Source organism: Phascolarctos cinereus, unplaced genomic scaffold (assembly GCF_003287225.1).
Source record: "Phascolarctos cinereus isolate Bilbo 61053 unplaced genomic scaffold, phaCin_HiC Scaffold_726;HRSCAF=1367, whole genome shotgun sequence".
In the NCBI taxonomy this organism is placed as follows: domain Eukaryota; kingdom Metazoa; phylum Chordata; class Mammalia; order Diprotodontia; family Phascolarctidae; genus Phascolarctos; species Phascolarctos cinereus.
In genome coordinates, this window is record NW_027556098.1 from 368,040,707 (window position 1) to 368,067,026 (window position 26,320).

The 26,320-nt window shown below is 43.8% G+C and overlaps 1 protein-coding gene across 2 annotated transcripts in view; it reads right to left on the reverse strand.

The window, feature by feature from the left end:
- Window positions 1–25,461, reverse strand: part of ZCCHC17 (zinc finger CCHC-type containing 17) — a 59,882-nt gene extending 34,421 nt beyond the window's left edge. For both annotated transcript variants that reach the window (XM_020983381.2, XM_020983379.2), the window contains exons 1-6: window positions 25,328–25,461; window positions 20,971–21,028; window positions 13,988–14,088; window positions 11,907–11,998; window positions 8,859–8,959; window positions 3,675–3,829 (exon numbers count right to left, since the gene is read on the reverse strand). In XM_020983381.2, coding sequence (XP_020839040.1) covers window positions 3,675–3,829; window positions 8,859–8,959; window positions 11,907–11,998; window positions 13,988–14,088; window positions 20,971–21,028; window positions 25,328–25,393 — 573 coding nt within the window. In that variant the 5' untranslated portion in view covers window positions 25,394–25,461. The remainder of the gene's footprint in view (window positions 1–3,674; window positions 3,830–8,858; window positions 8,960–11,906; window positions 11,999–13,987; window positions 14,089–20,970; window positions 21,029–25,327) is intronic.
- Between the last annotated feature and the right edge of the window lie 859 nt (window positions 25,462–26,320).

A 26,320-nucleotide genomic window follows, 5' to 3' on the forward strand; every position in this document is an offset into this window, starting at 1 on the left:
AAATACATCTCCCTCTACCAAAAAAAGGGGGGGAGTTTGTATGTTTTCCTAAGGGCAAAAAGAGTGTCTCGAGCTTCTTGAGCAGGGGAGAGAGGGAATGATTGAAAGGGCATTTCCCTGGGAGGAGACTGGAAGGGATGGAGACAAGGGAACACGTTGTAATTCCAAGGGGTTGGAGTTGCCAAGGAGAAGGCCCACTCCTTCCTCAGAGACTGGAAAAAAGGCAGAAGAGAGTTGAGAAAAATAGAAAGGTAACTTGGGAAGGAAAGTGAGTGTTAAATGAATGGCCTTCATTTTCCTGTTTAAATATAAAGTATGGTCCTCTACTGGGAGGGATGGAGAGGTGGTAGTTCAGGTGGCTTAAAAAGAGAAGGCTTAGAACAGATGTTCTGGGGACTTTAATAGAAAGTCAGTCAGCAAAAAGACTGCTTTGCACTGGGGAGAGCCCAGTTGATATCAGGCAGCTAGTAGCACAGCAGATAGACTTCCTAGAAAAACATAAGTTCAGATCCAGCTTCAGACATTTACCAGCTGTATGACCGTAGGCAAATCACCACAGCTATGTGAAACTCAGTTGTTTCCACTCTAAGCACACGAACATGAGGACAGACTAACACCAAGAACATCACTCATGGCTCATCAAACTACAGCCCTAGGTTACCCCAGCATCTGCCTTCTCTGATCCCACACTCAACTGTGCTGCCTGGGCCCACTACAGATTTATGTTACATATAATCTGAACTGGGCCCTCACCACTGCACGGCAGCCCTTTTACTTGTCAGATTGCCTCTCTGGGGGACTTTCCCAAGTGACTGTTCCAAACCTTTTCTATGGTCTCCAAGCCTCCTCCATGACTTCTTCCTCACTTTCACACAGTAGACCATCTTGATGCTATCCCACTCCTGCTCACAAAGGTTCAGTGGCTCACTGCTGCCTCTAAGATAAAACGCTACCTACCTTGCTTGGTTTTTAAAGCTCGTCATAGCCTGCCTCCAACCTCTCCATCCAGACTAATTTCACAATTGTCCCCTTCCCTGTTCTATTCCAGCCAGAGTAGACAACTCGCCATTGAGGCACCGTTCTTCCCCCTTCTCCTCTCACCTGTCCACGGCTCTTCTGGATCCATCATCTGTGACTAAACTCCTGTTTAGAGGTGTCCCTCTGAGAGGGCTCTGGCCTGGCTCCTCTTCCCTTCTCTTTGGGTGACAGAACCAGCTCCCATGGCTTTGACTATTATCTCTAGACAGATGAATCCCAAAACTGTGTGTCAGCCCTAATATCTCTCTGGCACTCCAGTGTCACATCACCAACTGCCTAATGCACATCCCCCCCCAGAAAATCTCACAGGCATATCAAACTCAACACATGAAAATGAGAACTTGTTATCCTCTCCCTCTTAAAACTGTCCCTTCTCCCAACTTCTCTATTTTTCTTCAGGGAATCGCCACCAATCCAGTTATCTGGGTGCACAACTTCAGGGTTATCCTATACTTCCCCCTGTCCTTCACTCCCAATTTTCGATCAGTGGCCAAGGCCCATGGATTCAACCTCCATGACCTCTCTTACTTGGGGGCCCCCTACTCTTGATAATCACAACAGCTTGCCTGGCTTCCTTAAAGTCCCAATTAAAATCCTATTTTCTACAGGAAGCATTTCCCAATCTCTTTTAATTCTAATGCCTTCCATCTGTTGATTATTGAACATACTTGTTTCTATGTTATCTCCTCCATTGGATTATAAAATCCTTGAAGGCAGAGACTCTTTTGCCTCTTGTTGTATTGTGCTTAGCACAAACCCTGACACTTAGTAGGTGCTTAATAAATGTTTATTGACAGATAAATCACAATAGTAATGGTGCACTGTAAAGTTAATGTGGAATCACATAAATTTTGTTCAAATTTCAGCTCTGCTACTTACTGCCAGTGTGACCTTGGGCAAGTCACTAACCTTTTTGGGCCTCGGTTTCCTCACCTATACAATAAGAAGGCTGGACTAGATGTTCTCTAAGGTCCTTCTGAGCCCTGGAACTATGATCCTGTGATCCCTAGTTAAGGTCCTCACCACTTATCTGGATTATTGCAAAAGCTTCCTAATTGATCCCTTTGCTAATCCAAGAAACTCCTGAGGCTCCCTTCTGCCTCCAGGACAAACCACAAACCCACCTGTTTGTCGTATGCCCTCTTGCTGTTCCCTGGTGGGGATGTTCTCTGGGCCATTTCTACCTTTTTGTCCAGGCTGTGCCCCGCTCAGGACACTTACCGTCTCTTAACATTCTTAGATGACTTCAAGACTCTGCCTGACTGCCAAGTGCTATGCAAACCCCTTTTGGACCTTCTGAGTCCTCTTCCTCCTCCAGTTATTTTACTTATCTCTGAATGGGCTATTCCAGAAAAATAGAAGCTCTTTAAGGGGAGGGACAGATTTTTGCCGTTATCTTTGTATTCCTAAAGCCTGGCACATAGTAGGTACTTGATACTCTTCTACTGATTTGAATTGTTGACAATAAAATGCCTATTAAGCCAACCTTCCACCTCCTCACATCCTGCTATCAATTCAGAGTAGATATCTGTTATATAATCTGGAGATTTCTATGAACAGGCTTAGATAAAGCACATCCAAATGATAAGTATTATCAGGCTCCTAACAGGTTCCCCAGAAAGATGTAGAGCATTTCTGAAAACCTCCTACAGCTCCTGGTGGTTCTGCTGGCAGGAATAAAGACTGTAGGGTAGGGGGAAGGCTCCTGAGGGCCATCCAAGGCTGGCTCCGTGTCCTAGTTCTTATGAAGAAATGGCAGTGTGGACCAGGAGTCCCAGAAAAGGTGGTCATCAGATGTTGCATCCTCACTGACAAGAGGATAACGCCAGCTGGGACGTCGGTCCTGCCTCCATCTTGCAGGGAGCGCTTTCTTTGAGCGTCCAAAGAGTCAGCCCACAAAGCTGCAGCAAAGTTATCGAGGACAATGCCCAGACCTTAGGACATCAGGTTCCATGCTAGGGGAACGGATGGAGGCCATGTGAAAGAGAATAGAGGTGGGAGGGAATTTGGAAATTATATAAATCCAGTCTCCCGGTTTTATAAATGGGCAGTTAGGTGGCACAGTGGATAGAGTGCTAGGCCTGGAGTCAGAAAGACTCATCTTCCTGAATTCAAATCCAGCCTCAGACACTTACTAGCAGTGTGATCCTGGACAAGTCACGTAACCCTGTTTGCCTCAGTTTCCTCATCTGTAAAATGAGCTGGAGAAGGAAATGGCAAACCAGTCCACTATCTTTGCCAAGAAAACCCTAAAATGGAGTCACAAAGAGTCAGACACAACTGAAATGCCTAAACAACAATAACAACAATTTTACAGAAGTAGAAAACAGGACCCAGAGAGGGTCATTAATTTGTCCAAGATCCACCCAATTCATCAATGGTAGAGCTAAAGCCAGAACTCAAATCTTCTAATTTCTAGTCCACTGTTTTCACTGCTTTTATGAAACCTAAACTCCCAGGGATGGGTTATTATTTTTTTTAAATACCCTTCAGTAGGACAGTATCAACCTTTCTATTCCATAAGTGAGAATGCCCATTTACTCTGTGCTGCATGGGAAGGGCCTCCTGCTGGACTCCAGTGTGTCCTGCCAGACCTGTCTGGCAGTAACTGATGGGCAGAGGAAGGCAGCACTCACCTTCTTTCTCTTCCGGGAAGTAGTTTCTGTTTGTACAGACTTCTCTCCTCCATCAGTTTCTGCTGCAGCTGCTTCTTCCTCCTCCTCCTCCTCCTCAGGTACCAGGCTGTATTTGGTGCCCCCTGGTTGCATGAAACAGTCCTTGGCAAAATGACCTATGGGAAAGATGGGAAAGGCAGGAGATGAAGCTGGCTCATCCCTCCCCACTTTGGTCAGCAAGTGAGTCTTTCCTAGGAGCTCTGGAGAAGGACATATCCAATGAACAGACAGTTCTCAGATGAAGAAATTAAAGCCATCTATAGTCATATGAAAAAATGCTCTAAATCATTATTGATTAGAGAAATGCAAATCAAAGCAACTCTGAGGTACCACATCACACCTATCAGAATGGCCAACATGACAAAACAGGAAAATGATAAATGCTGGAGAAGATGTGGGAAAATTGGAACACTAATGCATTGTTGGTGGAGTTGTGAAATTATCCAACTATTTTGGAGAACAATTTGGAACTATGCCCAAATGGCTATAAAAACGTGCATACTCTTTGATCCAGCAACAGCGCTTCTAGGTCTGTATCCCAAAGAGATCATACAAATGGGAAAAGGACCCACATGTACAAAAATATTCATAGCAGCTCTTTTTGTGGTGGCAAAGAGCTGGAAATTGAGAGGATGCCCATCAATTGGGGAATGGCTGAGCAAGTTGTGGTATATGAATATAATGGAATACTATTGTGCTGTAAGAGATGATGAACAGGCTGACTTCAGAAAAACCTGGAAAGACTTGTATGGTCTGATGCTGAGTGAAATGAGCAGAACCAAGAGAACTTTGTACACAGTGACAGCCATGCTGTGCGATGACTAATATTGATAAACTTGACCCTTCTCAGCATTACAAGAATATAAGACATCTCCAGAGGCCTCGTGATGGAAAATGCTATTCACATCCAAAGAAAGAACTATGGAAGTTGAATCGCTATCATTTTTTTTCTCTTCTGTTGAGTTTTGTTTCCTCTTTCTGATGGTTCCTCCTATTGGTTTTAATTTTTACTTACAACTTCACTAATGTGAAAATATGTTTAATAGGAATGTAAATGTATAGCCTGTTATCAGATTGTGTGCCATCTTGGGGAAGGTGGTGGGGAGGAGGGGGAGAAAAAATTTAAGCTCAAAAGCATATGGAAGTGATTGTTGATAAATCAAAATAAATTAATAAAATTTAAAAAATAAATGAATGAATGAAAGAAAAAAAAAGAGGACATCCAGGAGAGGGAGTCAGAAGCAATGGTCTGGTCCATGGACTAGCTCCTACACTTCCTGTAATTCTTGAGGCCTGAGCAAACTGGGCAGGGAGGCCAAGTTGCTTTGACTTTGGAAAAGGCAAGTGCCATTTGGATGGAGGCATCTCTATCCCTCCATTATCACTGAGGCTTATTAATTTTTAAAGTAGTCCTTTCGAACTTATTCCCTGGCTACAAAAGGCTACAAGGAAGATGTTTCTGCTGAGGAAGCTGGGGGCAGGAAGGGCTCCCTTGGAAGTCAGGTCATAGCCATGTTTTACCCACCATGCCAGGGAGAAAAGATCCCAAACCTATCACTGGGGGACAAAAAACGGGTCAATAAACAGCCAGGTTTTCTTCTCTGTTATGGCACGGCTGGGCCTTGTTCCACCTTGCCTACTTGGCATGTCTGCTTTCCCTCTTGTCCTAAGTCTATAAATACCGGCACTTTGCTACATGACAGCCACTGTGTCCCAGACCTGGGATAGCCATGTGCACCAAATGAAAGGGTTTCTGCATGCCCTCTACCACTCTCCTGGGGAGCTATATTAGCCAAGTCTCAAAGCCACATGGAAACTACTCAGAGCAAGTCAGACTTCTCAACTGAAACAACAGGGACAGTCATGGGGTAATGCAGGGATTTAGTAGATTCCCAAGGGAACCAGGGACAGATTTTAGGGGGTCCCTGAAGCTAGATGGAAAAAAGATTGTCTTTGTATTTGCCCAACCTCTAACTGAAATGCAGCACTTCCTTTAATAATAAAATCCCACCCACCCCCCTAACCCAAACAAGCAGAAAATAAACTATTCTTCTGATGAGGGGGTCCATAGGCTTTTCCAGACTCTCAAAGAGCTCCATGTCACACAAAAGGACAGAGATATAGAGAAAGGAGAACTAGATTTGGAGTCAGAGGACCCAGCTCGGCCCCTGGCTTGCTACGTGAATTTGGTCAAGTCACTGAATCTCTAGGACTAGGAGTTTACTCATCTGCACAACAGGGAAACAATAGTTGGGCTACCTCCCTCCCAAGATCGTTACAGGCTCAAATCAGAGTGCACACATGCGTGTGCGCACGCACACACGCGCGCGCGCACACACACACACACACGTGTATTTTTACCAGACCAAGGAGGTCATCACTATAGAGAATGGCCAGTGAAGAGCTCCCTCCTTCAGACGAAGAAGGCCTCTTCCCTGCACCTTCGAGGCCACCTGGGGCACTGAGAGGTAAGTGACGGCCAGGGTCACCCAGCCAGTTTGTAGCACAGGTGGGTTTGGACCTACAGGTCTTCCTGATTCCAAGGCTAATTCTCCATGTCAGTTATTATTAGTATTATTATTATTATCACTTAGAATGAAAATGTAACATAAGATTTCTTCTGATCTAAGTCATGTTCACACTCCCTCTGAAGAGAACAAAGGATCTGCTCGCATAGGTCAGTTTTCCCTTCTTAGAGCTGACATAGTATAAGCAGGGCCATAAATTTGCCATCAGTCACCAGAAAAGTCAAAGGCAGGAGAAAAGGACAAATAGCTGAGAGGTATGAGTTCTTGAAGCAGAAATGCAGGAGGGGTGGCAAATTCAATTAACTCTGAAGGCTAGAAATTGGCAGAGTATCTTATTATAAAGCCAACATAGACCCTGAGGTGCTAATTCACAGTCATCACATTGGCTAATGTGAAAGAAAAGGAAAAGGACAAATGCTGGAGGGACTGTGGGAAAACAGGAACACTAATGCACTGTTGGTGAAGTTGTGAACTGATCCAACCATTCTGGAGAGCAACATGGAACTATGCCCAAAGGGCTATAAAACCATGCACACCCTTTGACCCTGCAATACCACTACTACTTGTATCCCAAAAAGATCAAAGAAAAAGGAAAAGGACCTATATGTACAAAAATACTTATAGCAGATTTTTTGTGGTGGCAAAGAATTGGAAATTGAGGGGATGCCCATCAATTAGAGAATAGCTGAATAAGTTGTGGCATATGATTGTAATGGAATACTATTGTGCTACAAGAAATGGTGAGCAGGATGCTCTCAGAAAAACCTGGAAAGACTTACATGAACTGATGCAAAGTGAAATGAACAGAACCAGAAGAACGTCATATACAGGAGCAGCAATATTGTGTGATTATCAACTGTGAAAGACAATCCCTAAGGACCAATGATGAAAACTGCCACCCACCTCCAGAGAGAGAACTGAGTGCAGAGAACTTTCACACTTCATTTTTCTTGCCATCTTTTTGGTAACATGGCTCATATGGAAATGTTTCGTATGACTTCATATGTATTGAAGTCATATTGTTTGACTTGTAGTGAGTGGGGGAGGAGTTGCAGGGAGGGAGAGAATTTGGAACTCAAAATTTTAAAAAAATGAATGTTAAAAAAAATAAAGCCAACAAGGGAAGACAGGATAAGAACATAGCTCTTAAATACGTGTGTAAAACTAGAAGGAAACTGAGAAAAGGAGTTAGATGGAAATAATGGCATTCTTGATGTGAGAAACTGTGTTTAGAGTTTGGAATTTCAGGAGTTTAAGAAAACAGTGAAGAATAAAGGGTATTTTCTTGGCTCCTGGAGAAGACTTACAAACACAACTCTGTTAAAGTCTCTTGGTTTCTACAGCAGGACAATAACAGCCCTTTGGGAAACAAATAAGGTCATAGATCACAACGTGATCCAGCAGGGACTTTTTAACCCCCCTGCCTTCAAGAGGTAACAGATGATTCTGGAGGACACCAGGGCTTATTCATCCTGGGAAGGACATGAGCAGCCTGTTAGGAGGGGAAGCCAGCCAACAGACAACAACGGCAGCTAAGGGTTAGCAGCACTTACTTCACAGCGTCCCTGTCCAATAAGGAGTGAAAAAGCATGTTATGGCTTTACAAAGGAGGAAACTGAAACTCAAGAGAAATGACCTGACAAGGACTCTGAGGAAAGTGAGAGGCTGGTAGGGGTGACAGTGAAGGCCAGAGAGGGTAGATGAGAGAGAGAGAGAGAGAGAGAGAGAGAGAGAGAGAGAGAGAGAGAGAGAGAGAGAGAGAAAGGAGAAGAAGGAGAAGGAGAGAGAGAGACAGAGAAGAAACAGAGACAGAGAGGGAGGGAATGAGAGAGAAAGTGAGGAAAGGGAGGAGGAGACAGAGAGAGAGAGGGAGGGAGGGAGGGAGGAAGCAGGGAGAGACAGAGACAGAGACAGGAGAGAAGGAGGAGAGAAAGACAGAAGAGAGAGAGACAGAGGGAGATGGAAGGAGAGGGAGAGAGACAGAGAGAGACACACAGAGAGACAGGAGAACAGAAAGAGACAAAGAAGAGCCAGAGAGGAGAGACAGGGGCAGGGAAGGAGGGGCGAGAGAAGGAAGGAGAGAGACACACACAAAAAGACAGGAGAGAGGAAAGAAACAGAGACAGAGAAGAGGCAGAGAGAAGAGACAGAGACAGAGACAGGAGAGAAGGAGGAGAGAAAGACAGAAGAGAGAGAGACAGAGGGAGATGGAAGGAGAGGGAGAGAGAGGGAGGGAGGGAGAGAGACAGAGAGAGACACACAGAGAGACAGGAGAACAGAAAGAGACAAAGAAGAGCCAGAGAGGAGAGACAGGGGCAGGGAAGGAGGGGCGAGAGAAGGAAGGAGAGAGACACACACAAAAAGACAGGAGAGAGGAAAGAAACAGAGACAGAGAAGAGGCAGAGAGAAGAGACAGAGGCAGAGACAGAGAAAGGGAGGGAGAAAGAGGGGGAAGAGAGAGAGGAGAGACAGAGAGGAAAGGGAGGAGAGAGAACATATAAAGAACAGAGAGAAAAGATACACAGAGGAATAGAGAGACACAGAGAGGGAGGAAGGGAGAGAAGAGGAGGGGGTTGGGGGGGTGGAAGAGAGCAGGTGGAGCGTCAGCCCTCCCTACCTCTGCAACCACACTTCTTGCAAGTGGTGTTCAGGACAGCCTCGAGGGTGATCTTCTGCCCTGTGTAATCCTTGAAGGACCTCTTCCGCCTCTCTTCTTGGCTGAAATGAAGCAGGATCAACATTTACTGTGGTTCTCTCAAGAGAATGAGTTGGAAACAGCTTTTGTGGATTTGAGTCTCTCTTTGCTCCTGGTTTTATGGTAAAAGACGGAGGCGGGATGCCCCAGTCTGCCAAGGCCTAAAAGCCAGCACATGTCAAACAGAACAATATAGCAAAAGGGGAGGGAACAGGCCAGAGGTGGCCTGGTGGAGGTGCAGGTGATGAGTTTCACAACAGGGAAGCTCTTTACTTGCCTCCCAAAGACAGAATGGCAGTGGCACCAGTGGCCTCAGCTGACCTCTCCTTTCCTGTGAGCTGTGGCCTTAACGTGTGATATCTAAGCCACTGAGAGCTCCCAGCACGCTCAGGCCCAGTGCATCTTACCAGTAGGAGGTATGTACCCTAGTGAAATGTAGGTAAAAATCATTAGCTGTGATACAAAGCTATTTGTTTCATGGGTCTCAGTCAAGCGTTTGAATACAGAAGAAAGTTTTTTTGTCGTTTGTTTTTTTGGTAAAGAAACCCGAAGCTCTAAACAACAATGAAAGAGGATTTTGGCAAGGCCTCTTATCTAACTGTGCCCTCCAACCCTCTGCTCAGCCTTCTGCTTCAGACGCCCTCAGATTCTTGTCTTCTGCTCTGGGAGGTGGACTGATATAGGAATGAGGTCAGATGTCTGGTATGGACCTACAGGAAATAATTCTCTCAAAACGACAGGCACAGCCTAGCTTACTCTCTGAATACAAGCTTGCGGATCAAGCACGATTCCCAGGCCTCTACTTGGGTAACTCACTTACATTTCTCTGGCCTCTGCCTCAGCGAATCAATCAATCAACAAATACTTATGGGGCACTTACGATGTGCAAGGTACTGGGGATACAAGTACAAAGAATGAAACAAATCCTCTTCACTTGCTTAGCCAAATTTAGCTAGAATCATTTGCTAATCATAGGCCAAAAAATATTCAGTATAACCAAAGTCAAGACTGTGGATTCTGACAGATGACAGGCCAAATAACTCCCCCCACATAATACTCAATTTAATCTAGCAAATACGTCATCTGCTCTTCCCTACACAAACTGGACGACTTGCCATTTTCCAAACGGACCAGCTGATTTCCTGCCTCCACACCCGTGAGGCCGAACCACCAGAATGTAGCCCTCTCCTTATCTCATGAACTTAAACCCCCAAACATTTCAAAACCCAACTAACTGCCCCAGCTGGACATCTGCTTAGTCCCTTATTCACCACACACCTTTCTTAGAGCACTAGGTCACAAACTCCAAGAGCAGGGACTGCATGCTTGCCAGAGAGGGTAGCTGCTCACTACGTGTTTGCTGAAATGTTGCTGTTTATGGCAGGCTGTGGGAGAGAGAAGCCCCCTGCCTGAACCCTGGGAGCCCTTCCCACTTTCTGGCATTGTGCCAGGAAATCGAGGTGGTCCTTTATCTTCCTTGGTTGGCCCTTCTAAGGGCATCTCTGCTTCGTGGGGCTGCCTCAACTGCAGCTCTAGGAAGGGAAGGTGACTGATGAGAATGCAGTTAACCAGTGGCCTTGGTGTAAATCATGTCCCCAGAGCCCTGACTTCTAATGGGTTTCTACTCTAACTGGCATGTGATCTGCCAATACCCAGTCCTACCAAAAAATGGAGAAGCAGGAAAACCATCAGGAGGCACATGAAAATCCCCAAACACAAAGCAATTTAGTCAAAGTGTTCTCACAGTAACTAAGGCAACCAAATGGCTCCCCCGAGGCAGGCAGGAGTCAGTGGGGCCACTCAGTAAAGGAGCAAGTGACTGGTGCAGTCCTGCCTATGTCTGGGATAGCACTTGACTAGGGCTTAATGGGGCAGGAGGGAATAATTCCAGTTGCCAATGTATTCAGCCTCACAGGATTTGGAACTGGAAAGCCCCCTGCAGATCTTCTAGTCCAACTACTTTATTTTATACATGAAAGAACTGAGGTCCAGAGAGGGAAAGTAATTAAGCTGAGATGACACAGGTAATAAGTAGGAGAGCAGAGACTGGAATCCATGCCCTCTGACCCCAAATCAGTCGAATCAGTACACTGCTCCAGAACTGGCCAGAAGGCACTGCTGCTTCAGAGCATCTCCAAAGAAGATTCAGGGAAGACCCAGCGCAAAGTACAAACCATGATGGCAGGAGTCTGGGTGACCCTGGGCCTTTACTTTCACTCTGCTAAGAATGGGGGAGAGGGCAGGTATTCTGAGTCTGCCTATCCCCTTCCTCCCTTAAGAGGTTTGTGGCTTAATCATGTACAGTGATGACACAGAAATTCAGAAGGAGCCACAGACCTCGAATCAGAGTAAGCCCTGAGCCACCGCCCCACTCCCCAGGGAAGGTGCTCTCAGCTTCGGGTCTATGTACAGATTTCAGCGTGGCTGTTATCTTTGATGGGAAAAATATTACATCTTTATTTCAATAGAATTGGTTTCCTGTGTAATTCTGTGTATTATATTTCATGTATTAAAAAAGATTATTCTGAGAAGGGTCTACAGATTTCACCAAAAAAGGGTTAAGGATCCCTAGTCCAGACAGATGTCTGAGAGTTACATTAAACACTCAATTCCCTAAGCAGACCTAAGGCAGGGCCCAAAACACAGAAGGTAATATCATATAAGTGTGCTAACCCATCTGGGTGAAAAAATGTCTTTCACTCCTAGACCAAGGTCAGAGAGGTTGAGTGACTGAGATGCTGTATTCGGCTGCAGTACCCTTGACATGCGGGTCTCAATTCCCTTCCTGTCTTAAGACTATCAGGTCCTCAAATCACAGTCACAGACATGGTTAATGTACCTAAGCTAGAGTTACAGAGCAGGGTCATAAAGACAAATATTTGTCAACCACCTGCTTCAAAAGACAGAAAAAGGCTCAAAAAGGTTGTTGGGGAGGCAAGACTTTTTGATCTAACAAACCATTTGACTTACTCAGTAATGATGTTGTTGGGGTCAAGGTCTTTGCCTGTCCCTTGGTTGACAACTTTCATGGAAAGGGACAGCTTAACTTTGTCATCTTTTATCTGCAGGAAGCAAAAGCAGAGTCATCAAAAAGAGCTCGGCCACATCCGAGAGATTTACTAGTGATGGCAACAGCCTGCAAATCGCTTGGCAGAGGACACTCACCCAAACAATCAGCATCAAAAGCATCTGCTGAGTGTCCATGTGGGGGCACTGCTGGCAGGGGTGGGGGCTGGGGGGCCAGGCTACCAGGAGACACAAGAAACCACCTCTGCCTCCCAAGAAGCTACCATCTAGTTGAAGAGAACAGACTCATAAAATAACATCGGGCATCCTACATTAAGAGTCAAGTGAACAGTAAAGAGAATAAAGGCTACGAGGGCTTGGGGGAGGGAGCCATTACTGAGAGCTGGGGGCTTGAACTAGGCCTTGAAGGCAGGGTAGGACTTAGACATACGGAGAGGAAGAAAGAGGGCATGCAAGAATGGAAGGGTGACATGAGCAAATGCATAAAGGTGGGATTACCTATGGCATGTTCAGAAACAAGGAAGAGACTAACCTAGCTAAAGAGGCAGGGTTCTGAGAGGAGGAGAGAAGGAGGGGAAGGAGGGGAGAAGAAGGCTGGAAAGTAGGCAGGCAAGCAGACACATATCCTGATTTCTTTTGTTTGACTATATATATTTGTTACAAGGGAGGTTTTCTATTGATGGGGAGGTGAGTTAGCAGCTAGCGATAGAAATGGAAGAAAAGCAGCAATAAAACATTTTTTAAATGTATAGAAGAAAAAAGGGAGCATAGATGGGGACACAGCAATTTTGTTACTACCTTGTTTTATTCATATATTTATATATGTATATATACAAATTATATGGAATAGAAATTTGCGTTTCTTATACAATCTTCTTCCCTGTCCTTGGTATCTTCAGATGTTTGCTGATGACTAAGTTTACATTAAAAAAATTAATTTTTAAGAAAAAAGTAGAATCAGAGGTCTAGAGCTACCAGGGACCCCAGAAACCAACTAAACCACCTCCTCCTCATTTTATAGGTAATGAAATCGAGCTTCAGGGAGGTTGAGTGATTTGTCTAAGGTTATGAAATCAGAGGCAGGATTTGAACCCAGGTCCTCAGACGATTAAGCCAGTACTCTTTCCACTGTCCACGATGCCTCTCAAGGAAAGAGCAAGTACTTTAGATATTTTTCTGCAGGTAGTTAACAATCCAGACTCTGCTGACCCCTACCTATGTAACCTTCAGCAGCCTCTCTGGGTCTGAGTTTATCATCTGCAAAATGAAGTGGCTGGATTACATGGCCTTCTAAGGTCCTTTTCAGCTCCAAATCTAGGATTCCAGGATCTTGATTGATGTCAGTTTAGCCCGAGGTGACTAGATTTATTGTCTGTATTCTACAAAGGTCACGCTGATCCCATTGCCTTGCGATCTAATTGTTCCTTTGTGTATATGTCTGGTTTCTTTAGCTAGTATATAAGCTTGTCTTAAATTCCCTGGGCAACTAGCCTTTCCAAGAAGGACCGCCATGAATATTTGACTATTGACTTACATCACTCAAACCTAGTCAGAGTCAGCTGTGAAATGGGTTAGCCTGATAATGCTCAGGTCCATAGCATGAGCTGGGGGTGGGGTGGGGATGGTGGCAGTAAATACTTATTTATTTACTTCCTGGGGGAAGGACAGACTAGCAATGTTGGTGAGGTTTTTTTTTTCCCAGCTAATAATTCACTATTTATTTGCAAAACTTTGGGAATCTTGTCTGGATAAAGAGGAAATGGATCAAAGAACTTTCTAAGATTCCTTCAAACCTAGTCAGTAACCTCCAAGATACGTAAATATACCCCAGTCCTTCTGGGATGGAAATGGAAGCAGCTTTGGTGAGGTTGGAAAGGAGAAGATACCAGAGTGGCATAGCTCAAAAACAAAACCACCCACTCTGGGAAGATGACTAGTCTGCCAGCTTCAGCTAAGAATCGAGTCATCATTCTTTCTACTCCTTTACATTCCTGCTCACTTGCAAACAAGGCACAGAATTTTACCTCCCGGCCGATAAGCTTCACCCACACTTTGTCACCGACATCCACTATCTCAGAGGGTTTGTCCACTCGACAGGATGACATGTGGGTTCGATGGACCAGGCCTTGAAACAGAAAAGGAAAACATTTAATGTAGGCCTGATACACGATCACTAGTCAATGGAGAAAGCACAAAGGAAAACCAATGTGATCTTATACCACAAGGGCATCTAATTATGTGCTGCCCATGACCACGGAGGAATCCAGAGAAAAGTATCAGCTCCCAAAGCCAAACACAGACAGGAAAGGAATAAAACAAAATATTTGACTTATTATATTATGTGGAACAGAATTCTTTTTTAAAAAAATTTTATTAATTTATTTTGATTTATCAATAATCACTTCCATATGCTTTTGAGTTTAAAATTTTTCTCCCCCTTCCTCCCCACCACCCTCCCCAAGATGGCGCACAATCTGATATAGGCTATACATTTACATTCCTATTAAACATATTTTCACATTAGTGGTGTTGTAAGTACAAATTAAAACCAATAGAAGGAACCATCAGAAAAAGGAAACAAAACTCAACAGAAGAGGAAAAAAATAGCAATTCAAATTCCATAGTTCTTTCTTTGGATGTGGATAGCATTTTCCATCACTAGGCCTCTAGAGATGTCTTAGATCCTTATAATGCTGGGAAGGGTAACACGGCTGTTATTGTGTACAACGTTCTCTTGGTTCTGCTCATTTCACTCAGCATCAGACCATACAAGTCTTTCCAGGTTTTTCTGAAGTCAGCCTGTTCATCATCTCTTACAGCACAATAGTATTCCATTACATTCATATACCAGAACTTGCTTGGCCATTCCCCAATTGATGGGCATCCTCTCAATTTCCAACTCTTTGCCACCACAGAAAGAGCTGCTATGAATATTTTTGTACATGTGGGTCCTTTTCCCATTTGTATGATCTCTTTGGGATATAGCTCTAGAAGTGCTATTGCTGAGTCAAAGGGTATAACTTATATTTGTTTTTACAGCACCTACATTTCCTAATGTATCCCTCTTTTCTCTCCTTCCCAGAAAGCCACCTTTTATAGCAAAGAAAAAAAAACCCAACAGTTCAACAAAATTAACCAACATACTGGTCAAGTCTGACATCATATGCAGAGTTCTATAACCAATGTCTCCTACCTTTGAAAACAAGTAAAGGAGGCATCTTCTTACATCTTTTCTTATGTTTTTTTGATTGAGTTTGCTCATTGTAATTTCACATTATCCAATTTTGATGATTTTGCTTTAGTTCTTTCTTTTAAAATTTCATTTTTTTGGGTTACATTTTAAGTTGTGAACTGTCTGTCTCCCTCCCTCCTCATCCCAAGAAGGCTCCATTTTACACACACATACACATACACACACACACACACACCACATACACGTGTAAAACATCCTGTGTGTATTCCTATTTGTCAGCACTTTCTCTGACGTGGACAGTATCTTCCTTCATCGGTCTTTTGTAGTTGATCTGAATATTTAGAATACTCAGAATAGCTTAGTTGTTCAGTTTCTTTTCAAATTTATTTATTTGTGTTACATTTTAAGTTCCAACATGTCACACTGGCTCTTTGCATTCACACTGCTGTTATCGTTTCGTGCATTATGTCCTTGGTTCTGCTTACTTCCCTGTGTATCAGTTCACCGATGTCTTTTCAGTGCTCACTGCTTCTTTCAACACAGTAATATTCCACTGCAGTCCCGCCCTACCATCTTTCTAACTAGTCCCCAGTTGATGAGCATCTACTTTGTTTCCAGAAGAGAAGAATGATGCTGTATCTTGTTCACATCTGAGGAGCAGGCTCAGGCCACTTGTGGGTGTAATAAACCCATGTTGGTACAAGGTGCCCTACCTGAGCGCCTGCTAAGATGCATTCAGACAACGTGGAGAAATTCTTGCAGTTTTTCAATCCAGACACAAAAGAATCTGCTACACTGATATGAAGCATTTCCTGACTGTACAAAATTCAGTTGAGGTTATTTTCCTTCACAACTTTATCCGCAATGGGACAGAAGAGGACCAATCTAAACTGTTAAACCATGGTTTCAGTCAGAAAGCTGTCCAGGTGAGAGGCCACCCTTGTCTACTGTTGTTCTTCATGTTTTCAGCCGCGTCCGACTCTTCATGACCCCATTTGCGAATTTCTCAGCAGAGATCTTGGAGTGGTTTGCCATTTCCTTTTCCAGCTCATTTTACAGATGAGGAAACTGAGGTAAACAGGGGTAAGTGATTTGCTCAGGGTCACACAGCTAGTAAGTGTCTGAGGCCAGATCTGAACTAGGCAAAGATGAATCTTCCTGACTCCAAGCCCAGTACTCTATGCCCCATGGCTCCACCTAGCGGTCCACTCTTACCTTTAGGGCTCAATTTTCTCTTCTGCCACTGACTGCATATTAAATGCAGTATTACTGGAGAAAGATGGCTACTTTTATCCCAGTGGTTCTAACCCAACATCCAATAAAGTAGGAAGTCCTTGGAATCTAGAGCCCTATCTATTTGAGGTCTGGCATCCCCAGAGTGACATATACCCAACAACAGAGGAAAAAAGGCTATGGGATGGAAAAAATGCTGGGAAACATGACTTGGTTTGGGCTTTGCCACAGGATTAGCTAAAGAGTGATTTCTTAGTCCAGTCCTGTGAACGTGGCACTTAGTTTCTCTGTCTATAAAGGGGGAGAATCATAAGGGACAAAGTGAGGAGGTCATTACTCAGAGTGACAAAAAGGATTAGGACTCACTGAGCTTCTAGTTAATTGCTCATCTCCTGGAGTCCAGCTGTCTTGTCCTGCAGAGATTCACCCCCAGGCAGCCAGATTTGGATGCATGACAAAGGCACCCTGCTGCAAATCTGTGCTGTAAATTAACTCCCTGGAAGCTGGCTCCTCTCCACCATGTTCCCCCTCCCCTAACCAAACCAAAATGTATCAGGACCAGCTCATCCTAAGAGTCACTTACATATCGGCACGGTGCAAGGCAGGTAAGATGGGGCAGCAGCAGCAGGTGAATTAACAGAATCAAATTTAAGAAGCCTTTGGCCTAGAGTTTTACCTCATTCAGTCTTACTGAAGAAGAAAAAAACCAAACCAAACAAAAAAAACCCTGAGAAACTTCATTCTTGCTCTCTGGCTGCCTACCCTCAGAAAGCTGCTGGGAAATGGTCTCTGACCAGAGCTGATGTGTTCTGCATAGAAGCCCTCAGTTCAGAGCTGAGCAACGCCATTCAATCAATTAAAAGGAAAGAGCGAAGTTTGTAGGGAAGGAGTCCTGTGGAAGCATCACAGCCGTATTCATTTCCCCCCAAAGCTTGTGCTGCAGAACCTGTGTCTTCTGACCAAAAGGCCTCATGGCAAAGAGCCACATCTAATGGGTAGAGAGCTTGAGTTTTTACACCAGTTTGGCTCTGAATTACACTCTGTTGTTTCCAAAGTGCTTTCCTGCCCATCATCTCAACTGATTCATACAGTCCTGAGAAATAAACAGGAAGAGACAATGTAGCCTTGTGATAAAGAGCAGCGCGGATTAATCATGGCTTTGCCACCAGCTAGTGGGGCGAATGACCTGTCCCGCTTCAGTCATCTTAGGTTGGTTTTCTTGCTGGCTCATAATAATAGTTCACATATATAAAGTCCTTTAAAGGGTGATTTACTCACAAACAATTCAGTGACAAAAGAAATATAAATGTTATCATCCCCATTTCACAGGAAATTAAGCAATCAGTCAACAAGAATTGAACCAGGGATTACAATCTATGTGGTACTGTGATGAATGCATCGAAGTTAAGAGGCACAACATGGTTGAGTGAGACAAGGCAGGTGAGCCCCACTTACTAGCACAACTACCACCGTGAAGATGGAGGAAGACCAAGTAGTTATGGGCATGTTAAGGAGAAAAGACTGTGAGGGGAAGCCCAGGGAGACAGCCAGAGTCCTGCTGGCACCGGGCATGGGGCCAGCCAAGAAGATCTGCTGGAGACCTGGGCAGGGAGCACAGACAAGGGAAGAGCCTGCTGCTGGTCTGCTCTGGCCCAGAACCTGGGCTGCGGAGCTTTCCAGGCCACAGGGAGAGCTGGGGTCAATAACTATATATCTGCTGTTCATCCTTTGTTTTGAAGACCAGTGACATCATAGGGGGATATCTTGACTTGCTTGAGAACTGGATTTAAGTGAGGCAGAGCTGCACAAAATCGTCAGCCTCTTCTCTCTTCCCGAGTCACTGAAGTCAGTGACAGGACAAGAGTCAGGACGACTGGTGATGGCCCTGGGTTGCAGTGATGACCTTGGTGTCTTTGAGGTCTGACCAAGCTCTAAATGCACCACAGAGCCTACTTCAGCTGCCTTCATGTCCGTTGGAACAGACCGTTTTCATATGCCTATTCTGTTGGGGGAAGTCTTCACATGCTTGGGGTAGGTATCCCCCCCCCCGCTCACTAATTCAGACTGGCTGCAGAGATGGTTTTACTGGAGTATGGCCACTGTGCACACTACAGCTTCTTGGAGCCACAGGTGAGAGCTGAGTGCCAGGTGGACACCAATGGTGAATGAACAGTCCTGAAAAGGACCCAGCAAACCCTGACACCAGAGGAGCTAGTCTACCGTGAATACCCCATAACCCTTGTGTAGTAGCAGTCTACTAGCACAGGGAGGAAGGATCGGGGCAAGATAGCATTTCTGTAACTCTGATCCACGTAGCCTTCAATGCATTGACAAGGAATGTCTCCTCAAGTTATGACCAGGGACAAGACTACAGCTGGGTCACCTGGACCCCTAGCTGGCACTGGGAGGCTGCAAAGTTCAGCCTGGACGGCAGCAATCAGACTAAACCCTAGAACAGCCATCTTAGAAGGCTAAAAGATTGGTGAGCTGCCCCTGGGATCCTTGAAAAACAAAGCACTCAATACCCAGATGAAATAGCAGCAGGACCCCAGATAATATAGCTCAGACCCAAATATGGCTCCACCATTCCCTCCAGAAGAGCACAGAACCCAGACCTTACACAAAGTTTCAATTCAGGAAGGAAAGCTGGAAAAAAGAGTAAACAAAAGAAGACATTGACGATAAAGAAATATTATGAATCCAGGGATGCCGAAGACATAAATTCAGAAAAAAAGAATAATTCTACAATATCTATAGGAAAAGTCTCAAACAAAAACACAACTTAGCTAAAAGGAATTCCTGGAAGAAATGAAGTAAGAGGACAGAATGGAAGGAAATACATAATTAAATTATAACCATGAGTATGAATGGGATGTACATGCATAAAGCAGAAGAAGACAGCAAAACAAAGAAAGTAGAATCCAAAAATATGCTGTTTATAAGGAACACACTTAAAACATAAAGATTCACAAATTGTTAAAAAAAGGAACTCGAACAAAGTAGGGTTACAATCACAATTTCAGACAAAGCCACAGTAAAACAGACAACTAAAAAAGATAAATAAGGAAACTACAATATGCTTAAAGGCATCACAGATAATGAATTAATATAAATATTATATGTGTATGTATGTAAGTATACACACACACACACACACACACACACACACACACACACACACACACACACACACACCCCCAAATGGCAAAAGTAGTTAAAGGAAGAGCCAATTGAGTTTTAGGGAGAAATAGACAATAAAACTATAATAGTTGGGGAATTCAACCTTCTCAAACCGATACAAATCTAACAAAAAGGCAAATAAGAAAGGAACTGAAGGCTTGAGTTGAAATTTTAGGAAATTAGATATGATAGTTCTCAACAGTGCGAGGTACCACTACAAAAACTGATCATGTACAGGACATAGCCTCACAAACAAATGCAGAAAAGCAGAAATATTAGATCTTTTACTGAGTGCAGCACAATATAAATTGTATTCAATAACTGGCCTTTGAGGAGAGAACAGAAAGCTAACTGGGAGACTAAATAACTTAATCCTAAAGAACTGGTGGGTAAAAGAACAAATCTTAGAAATAAGAGTTAATTTCATAAAAAAAAAAAAGACAACAATGAGCCAAAATACCAACATTTTGTAGATGCAGCTAAAGTAGTTCTAGAGGAAAACTGTCTATCTCTAAACACTTTCATCAACAAAAGAGAGAAAGAACAGCTTAATGAATCATATATGAAATAAAAAAAAAACAAATGGAGAAGTGAAACGATTTGCCCACAGTCAAAGAACTAGTAAGTAGCAATGTTAGGACTCAAACCTAAGAATTTGGACTCCGGATCTGGGGGCTCTTCTCACTATAACTACAATGCCCTCTGCCTCAGTGCCTTCATTTTTTAAACACAGATAATACCTGCTCCACCTACCTCACAGGGTTGCTGTGAGAAACAAATGGGGTCAAGTATGTACAATACCTGACAAAGGCAGGGTGTTACTGGTATTCTCAATGACTTTGCCCAGGCTGTCCCCCTCTGGGATGCCCTCCTTTGGCCTTGAAGCCTCTTGGCATCCCAGTTTCCTCCAAAGCTCAGCTCACTCTCTCTCCTACACAAGGCCCTTCCTGATCATCCCCAGAAGAACTTCTCCCCACTTCTTTGACCCAGGACTTTGAGTTTATTTTGAATATGCTCACACATACACATTGTTCTCCCAACACAGTGTAAGCTCTATGAGAGTAAGAACAGTCCAACTCTTGTGCTGCAGGGCCAGTGCCTAGTACACAGCAGGAATGTAATAAGTGCTGGCTGATGATTTATTTCTACACGTGTACCATATTCCACAGGTAAGATGACTCAGCATTGCAGCTGCCTCACATAGGCAGCTTGCCCTCCTGAGATGGCCACAATCATTCAATCTTATTCCAGACTTGTCACTGTTTGAATGTCCTAAGATAGCCAACCATGAAAACCGGAGGCCTCTGGGATACCTGTCAGCTGTTGGAAAATTCAGAACCCACAGCTAACGCAGAATGGGATAAAAGGTGGTGGGGTGAATTTCTCTTTTCAGAAACATACCTTGCTTTCTGTAGCCTGGAATTTTGACAAAGGCTCCATATTCTGTCACTGCAACAACCTGAAAAGAAAAAGAAACATGTCCAAAACTAAACTCATTATCTTTCCCCCAATTCTTCCCTGTTTCTGAACTTCCCTATTGCTGTTGTCCAGGGCACCACTCTCCCCAGGCACCCAGGCCTGCAATCCAGGGGCCACGCTCGACTCCTCTCTCTCCTAGTCACCCAAGCCTGGACTACTGCAATAGCCTGCTGGTGGCTCTGCCTGCCTCCAGTCTCTCCTCATTCTAGTCTGCCCTCCACTCAGCTGTCAAATTAATCTTCCTCAAGCGTAAACCTGAACACATTGCTCTCTTATTCAGTCATCTCTGGCGGCTCCTCATTCTTCTAATATTAAACCCTCTGCTTGGCATTCAAAGCTTTCACCCCCCTGGTCCTTTCCAGGTTCATTGTGTCTCACTCCCCACCAGCGTTCTGTGACTCAGTGACGTGGGCTTCCTTGCTGCTCCTCCAACGAGACACTTCCCGCTCCGTGCATTTTCACTAGCCATTTCCCATACCTGGAACGTTCTCCCGCCTCACCTCTGCCTTCTGACCTTCCTCAAATCCCAAATAAAATCCCATTTTCTGCGAGAAGCCTGTCCTCCAATGAGGCAATGGATGTCAGAGCGCTCTGTAACTGTAAAGCACTACAGAAATGCCAGCTAAGAGAATACTTGCTATGATGCTTCAGGGACCTGATTTCATCAGAGTACTTCTTCCACCAAGACACTACGCTGTGTCTACACCTTAGGCAGTTCTCCTGGCCAAAAACATCATCATCCTATAGCCAAACTGGTGATGAGCTTCTCATGGTTTAGCTAGACTGGACCTCAGGCCAAAGAGATCAAGTCTATGCCTGGACCCATACTCAAAGCCTTTCCAGCTTAGTAGCCATACCAGAGACTGTGCTCTGCAAGTTCAGTCTTCAAGAACCCAGGGCCATTTCTGCACCATGAACTGTTATTAAATCACAGTAAAATATGCCATCAAAAAAAGCCCCACCAGGTGTAGGAAATAATCCTCAGTTACAGCCTTGCTCTTCTCAGATAGATGCCCACAAAATAACACAGAGTCTGAAAGCTGGTAGGGTTTAGGAACCAGGAACTAAGAAACATTCTATTAAAAAGCAAAACAAAAAACCCCACGAGACAAATGCACATTAAATGAATGAATGAATGAACAAATGTCATACTTTCCAAAGCATCTTCCCATCAATATTTTTATTTGCCCACAAATGCCCCATGAGTTAGGTACGGTAAGGCCTAATTTCATAGCTCAATCAATAGGCAGTCATTTATGAAATGCATACTATGTATCAAGAATGCAGGTACAAGACAAAAATGAAACAGCCATTCCTCTCAAGAAGCTTATATTCTATGGCAGAGATAACATTAAGTGTATACAAATATTTACTAAATAAATGCAAGGTGTTTTTTGGTGGAAAGTGGGAGAAGATACTAATACCCAGGAGATCAGCCACGGCTTCACGTAGAAGTTGGAAGGAAAGGAGAGTCAGTCTTTAAGGTAGAGGAGAGAAAGGAGAACATTCTAGGAATGTAGGTCAACTAAGGCAAAGGCGGTATGGAGGTGGAAAATGGAGCATCCTATGAGGAACAGAAAGGAGTCCAGAGGAAGACACTGTAGCACAGAGATGCCATGTGGTTTGTCCAAAGTCACAAAACCAACTGGCCTGATCCCAGGCCCTGACTGCTCGCCTGGAGCTTCTCCCATTCCCAGTTTACTATTACTCTTAAGTCTAACATGGTTAAAATGGCACATTGTTAAGTGCAATGGATTTAGAGTCAGAAAACCTGGGTTCAAATTTCCTGTCACTTTCAGCTTTTTAGGCCTTAGTTTCTTCACCTGTAAAATGAGTGTAGGATGAGATGGCCTGAAAGATGCCTTCCATTTATCAATCTGTGATCCGCCAATGAAAATTTTCATTGTTTCCATTTCCTAGTAGATCTTCTACTGATCAAGAATACTTGGGCAATGTTAGAATTCAGGACTTCAAGCTCCCAAGCCTAGGTTTTACACGGGAGCCCTATGTATACTTTCAAAGAAAATCATATAATACAGAGTGGTTGGGCAGAGTGGTACTACTTATATCAAACTTTGGGGCTTTCACTAGTGTAGATATTCCCTCCAGGGAAGCCGACTGGAGTTTCTACAATGCTCCCTGGATAACAACCAGAAGGGCCATGTGCTCCCAGCTTTTTCCAACCCAGTAGGATCAGCCAAAGCTTGGGCCCTATTGTGGCTTTCACGGTCACCTCCATGCCACCATGAAGCATCAGAGGACCTCAGTGGAGGTTTCACTGTTAGTATTTTTTTTTTTTTGCAAACTAGGTATCTTGTGAAAGACAAAGATAACATTTGCCATTTTATTACAAGAATGCCAAACATTGGCCCTCCCTTTTCTTTTTTTTTTATCTTGAAAAAAGAGAGGAAATTTCAATACACCAAATATAACAGGAAAAAGGATTATATGTGAAACACAAAGCTCTGTGTACAGCTCGCTTCTGAAAAAGTACATAATAATTCAGCATTTTACTTTCATATCTAACAGAGCTGCTATCCTTATATATCTGAATCCGTTCTCTATACCTTAGCTATCAGACTTTTGTCAGAGAAATTTGCTGCAAAGATGTTTTTCTGAGTTAACTGTTTCCCTTTCAACTCTAACTGCCTTGATTTTGTTGGTGCAAAAACCGTCCAGCTGTACATGATCAAGACTGTCCATTTTACCTTCTGTGATCCTCTCCGTCCCCCTGTCTTGCCATAAACTCTTCCTCTAGCCATAGCTCAGAAAGGCATTTTTGTCCTGGATCCTCTAATTTGTTTATGATGTGATCTTTTATATAGCTAGTCATGCAACCATTTGGCGTGCCTTTGGCCTATGGCGTGAGATCTTAGTTTACCTAATTTCTCACAGACTGCTTTCCAGTTTTTCTAGCAATTTTGCTGTGTTCATTAGCTTCTTTACGTTATGTACCTAATCTGTCCCACTGATCTTTTCTATTTTTTTAACCACTACTAAATAGTTTTCACAATTATTGCTTGGAAGTACAGTTTCAGATCTGGTACTGATGGACCCTCTTCCTTTCTACTTTTTTTCATTACTTTCCTTGAGAATCTGGACCTTTTGTTCCTCCAGATGAATTTTCTTATTGGTTTTTCTAGATCTCTAAAGCAATCCCTTAGTAGTTTGGTATGGCACTGAATTAGTAAATTAATATAGGTAGAATTGTTTCAATTACAGTGACAAGACCCAACCATGTGCAATTAATATAATACCACTTTATTGCTATAAAGAGTGTTTTGTAGTTCCACTCAGCCCCTACCCTGGGAAATACCACATTCTTTCTAACAACTTCTAAAAGGTTACAATTATTTGAAGCTTCTGTTAAAGTACTGCTCCAAAACATTACTTTAAAAGCCTCATCATGACCCACAGGCAACCTTAAAGTCTGCAAGGTAATGCTAGCAGAGTGTCATCTTGGGTCAGTTAGATCAAGATAGAAAGGCTTCAAGCACAGGCTCAGCCATCTACTCTATTGTCTATTGTCCAATGACTAGCCTAGCTAAATTTGGAGAGGCCAAGCCAGGCTGACTGACACTAACAGGGGTTGACCAGCAATAAATCAGGATTTTTGGCCAAGAGAAAGCTCACAGAACACGGTTGATGACCTGTCTTTTGGCTTTAGTCTTAACATTCTATATACATCCCCAAGAGACCCAACCACTTCCTGGTTCTCAAGCTGTTTGGTCTTTGGGCACTGTGCCGGGCCTGCCAACCTCACAGCTGCTGGGACTCAGGAATTAGCCACACAGATTTCTTCAAGGACAATTGATCTCAGTGGGCGAGAACAAGCCGAAAATTGAAAATTTTTACTGTTGCCTTTTCTTCTGCTTCTTCTCCTGTTTCCTTCATTTCAATTAAAACAGATTCCCCCATGAGTCTTTTCTGTTGCCTCTACATCTCCAGCACCACTCGCTGATTACAGCATACGTGCACAATGATAAAAGGGATCTCAGAAGTCACCTCGCCCATCACAGACTGAGAGCTGGAAGGGACCTTAGAGGCCACTGTGTCCAACTCACCCTCCTCATTTTACAGAGGAGGAAACTGAGGCATAGAGAGCTGAAGCGACTCATCAGGGTCACAGAACTAGCAAGTGTCTGAGGCAGGATTTGGATTCAGATCTCCCTCTGTCCAAGTCCAGCATTCTAGCCACATATAATGCAGAAAGAGGTACCCACAAAGAGACACGGCAAGAAATCAGCTTCCCCAGGAAAGGACAGAGGTTTAGGCACACCTCTCCTCTGAAGATAGTGTAGAGGTCAGGCAGGTCATCCAGACTGTCACGTCTTCCTGGGTTCATCCTAAATGCTTCATGGACTTCTCAATTCCCCTTGTAAGCAATTAAGCCTCTGCTTTACTGAAACAAGAACAGAAAACAATTAGAAATATTTAACTTAATGATAGGTGAATGAGCTGATGCTAACATAACAAGCTGGTCTCGATGGAACTGCCCAATTAGGTTTAACCCCCACCCCGACACCCCCACTCAGTGACTCAAGCTTTGATCTTGGTGGGAACGAATCTAAGCTGGCAGTAGGAACCTTGGTGACTTAGGACTTCCTTTTCAATTTGTAAGGGATCCAAGGGGAAGTCTCCTCGTTGGGGAACTGTTGGGGATTTAAAAAATTAATTGTCAAGTAAATAAAAGGTGTGCTAATTATTTCTAGTCCAAGGAGACTAGAGGTGGTTGGAGATTTTCAAGAGGGAAAAACAAAACCAAGGGGCTTAGCGGAATTAAAAAGGCCAGTACTTAATTGGACTAGTTAAAGGCAGCAAAGATCATAGGCTATAGACCTGAATGGGACCTTGAAGATTATCTAGACCGGCTTACAAATGACTTCACTGAAGCCCAAGTTTAAGTGACTGCAAAACAGCTTTTATTTCAAGAAATCAACAGATATCAAGTACTTGCTACATACATGGCTCTGATACATACACAGTCTCTCCCTGCTCTACAGACTAAGGAAAGAAAGAACAGATAGGAAACTAAGTGTTAAAACTGTTTGGTGCTAAGAGCAATCAGAGTGGATTCAGGGACCAGAGAGATCAACATGGTCCAGATTAGTGAGAGGAGGTTTCCTGAAAGGGATAGGACTTGAACTCGGCCTTCGAGGACATGTAGCAGAATAAGATCATAGATGTACAGACAGAAGGGACTCCGGAGGTCACCTAACTCCCTCACTTTACTGAGGCCCAGAGAAGTCAAGTTACTTGCCCATGGCCACAA